This window comes from Arachis duranensis, unplaced genomic scaffold, assembly GCF_000817695.3.
Source record: "Arachis duranensis cultivar V14167 unplaced genomic scaffold, aradu.V14167.gnm2.J7QH unplaced_Scaffold_128317, whole genome shotgun sequence".
NCBI classification, from domain to species: Eukaryota; Viridiplantae; Streptophyta; class Magnoliopsida; order Fabales; family Fabaceae; genus Arachis; species Arachis duranensis.
In genome coordinates, this window is record NW_026263932.1 from 5,293 (window position 1) to 7,371 (window position 2,079).

General features: G+C 42.6%; 1 protein-coding gene across 1 annotated transcript in view; it reads left to right on the top strand.

The window, feature by feature from the left end:
* The first annotated feature begins 213 nt into the window (after positions 1–213).
* The window catches only part of LOC107472494 (uncharacterized), a 3,955-nt gene continuing 2,089 nt past the window's right edge, over positions 214–2,079 (top strand). The window contains exon 1 of the mRNA XM_016092017.1: positions 214–1,068. Within this exon, the coding sequence (XP_015947503.1) occupies positions 214–1,068 (855 nt within the window). The remainder of the gene's footprint in view (positions 1,069–2,079) is intronic.

Here is a 2,079-nt window from a genome sequence, read left to right on the forward strand (position 1 = left end):
AGGAACAACCAGCAGAACAACAACCAAAATTCATTCAGAAAACCACAAAACACCTACCCCAACTCCAACCATTATCCAACCCATAACCAATCCATCAACCAAAACACCTATCATCAACCACCCATATCTCACAACCAACCACAAGCACCCCCTGAATCTCAAAGAATCACTAACCTGGAAACCTTGATAGACAAGCTATGGAAACATCAAGAAATGACGGCCAAAAATCAAGAAGCTTCCATCAAGAACATGGAAAGACAAATAGGCCAGCTCTCTAAACATTTTGCAACTGAAAGGCCATCAAGTTCTCTGCCAAGTGACACAATCCCAAATCCTAAGGAAGAATGTAAGGTGATACAGTTAAGGAGTGGGAGAACATTGGTAAGCAACAATGACACTACGAGGAAACAAGTGGAGAGCAGCAAAAAGCCAACAAATGCAGAAGAAGCCAATGATCAAAATATGGTGCCAAACAAGAACACAGAGAACTCCAAAGGAGAAGAAGACCAGCCAATCAGTACACAAAAGAAAGAAGAAGAAGCAATTCAAGGACAACAGAAAAAGGAGAAGGACCTCAACCCTCCACTGCCATATCCACAGAGGTTCAACAAAGAAACCAAAGATCAACACTTCCGCAAATTCCTGGAAACTTTCAAGAAGTTGGAAATCAACATTCCCCTGGCTGAGGCATTGGAACAGATGCCCTTATATGCCAAGTTCTTGAAGGAACTCATCAACAAGAAAAGAAGCTGGTTGGAGAAGGAGACTATACTCCTCATTGAAGAATGTAGCGCGGTACTTCAAAAAGGGATTCCACCAAAGCTCAAAGACCCAGGAAGTTTTGTAGTCGCCTGTACCATAGGCAACATGACACTAGACAAGGCCCTCTGTGATCTTGGAGCCAGTATCAACCTGATGCCCTTGTCTATGATGAGGAAGCTTGCTATAGAAGAACTCAAACCCACCAGGATGTCACTAGTCATGGCTGATAGATCAATTAAGACACCCAACGGAATTGTGGAAAATCTGTTAGTAAAGATTGGGGAGTTTATTTTCCCCGCAGATTTTGTAATTTTGGACACTGAAGAGGAAGGAAACAATTCAATCATCCTGGGACGACCATTTTTAGCCACCGCAAGAGCTATAATTGATGTGGAAAAAGGAGAAATGATCTTCAGAGTACACAATGAGCAAATGGTCATAAATGTCTTCAAGTCAATGCAGCATATCCCCGAACAAGAAGACTACTTAAGTGTGGACATGATAGAAAACTTGGTGGAAGAAGTGTTGGAAGCTAACCAGCATGAACAAGAAGAGGAAAGTGGTCAAGAGACAACCAAGGAATAGGCAGCTGAGATCTCTACTGACCAAAAGGCAAAATCAGATAAGAAAGAAGAAGTACAAAAACAAGAACTGAAGCCATTACCCACCCATCTCAAATATGCATTCCTTGGCACATCAGAGAGTTTCCCTGTGATCATCAATTCATCCCTAACAAAAAGGGAAGAAGAAGAACTTATTGATGTACTCAAAGCCCACAAGGATGCACTAGGATGGACTATTGATGATCTGAAGGGCATTAGCCCAACAGTGTGCATGCATAAAATCCTCCTGGAGGACAACTCCAAACCAGTGATTCAACCCCAGAGAAGGTTAAACCCCACTATGAAAGAAGTCATCCAAAAAGAAGTAGTGAAGTTGTGGAATGCAGGGATAATCTATCCCATCTCTGACAGCTCATGGATAAGTCCAGTCCAAGTAGTACCAAAGAAGGGTGGGATGACGGTCATCGTTAATGAGAAGAATGAACTTATTCCCACAAGAACTGTGACAGGATGGAGGATGTGCATTGACTACAGAAGGCTAAATGATGCCACCCGTAAAGACCATTTCCCTCTTCCCTTTATTGATCAGATGCTTGAGAGATTAGCCGGCCATGCCTACTATTGTTTCCTTGATGGCTACTCCGGATATAATCAGATAGTGGTGGATCTAAAAGACCAGGAAAAGACCTCTTTTACATGCCCATTTGGAGTTTTTGCCTATAGAAGAATGCCATTCGGGCTATGCAATGCCCCA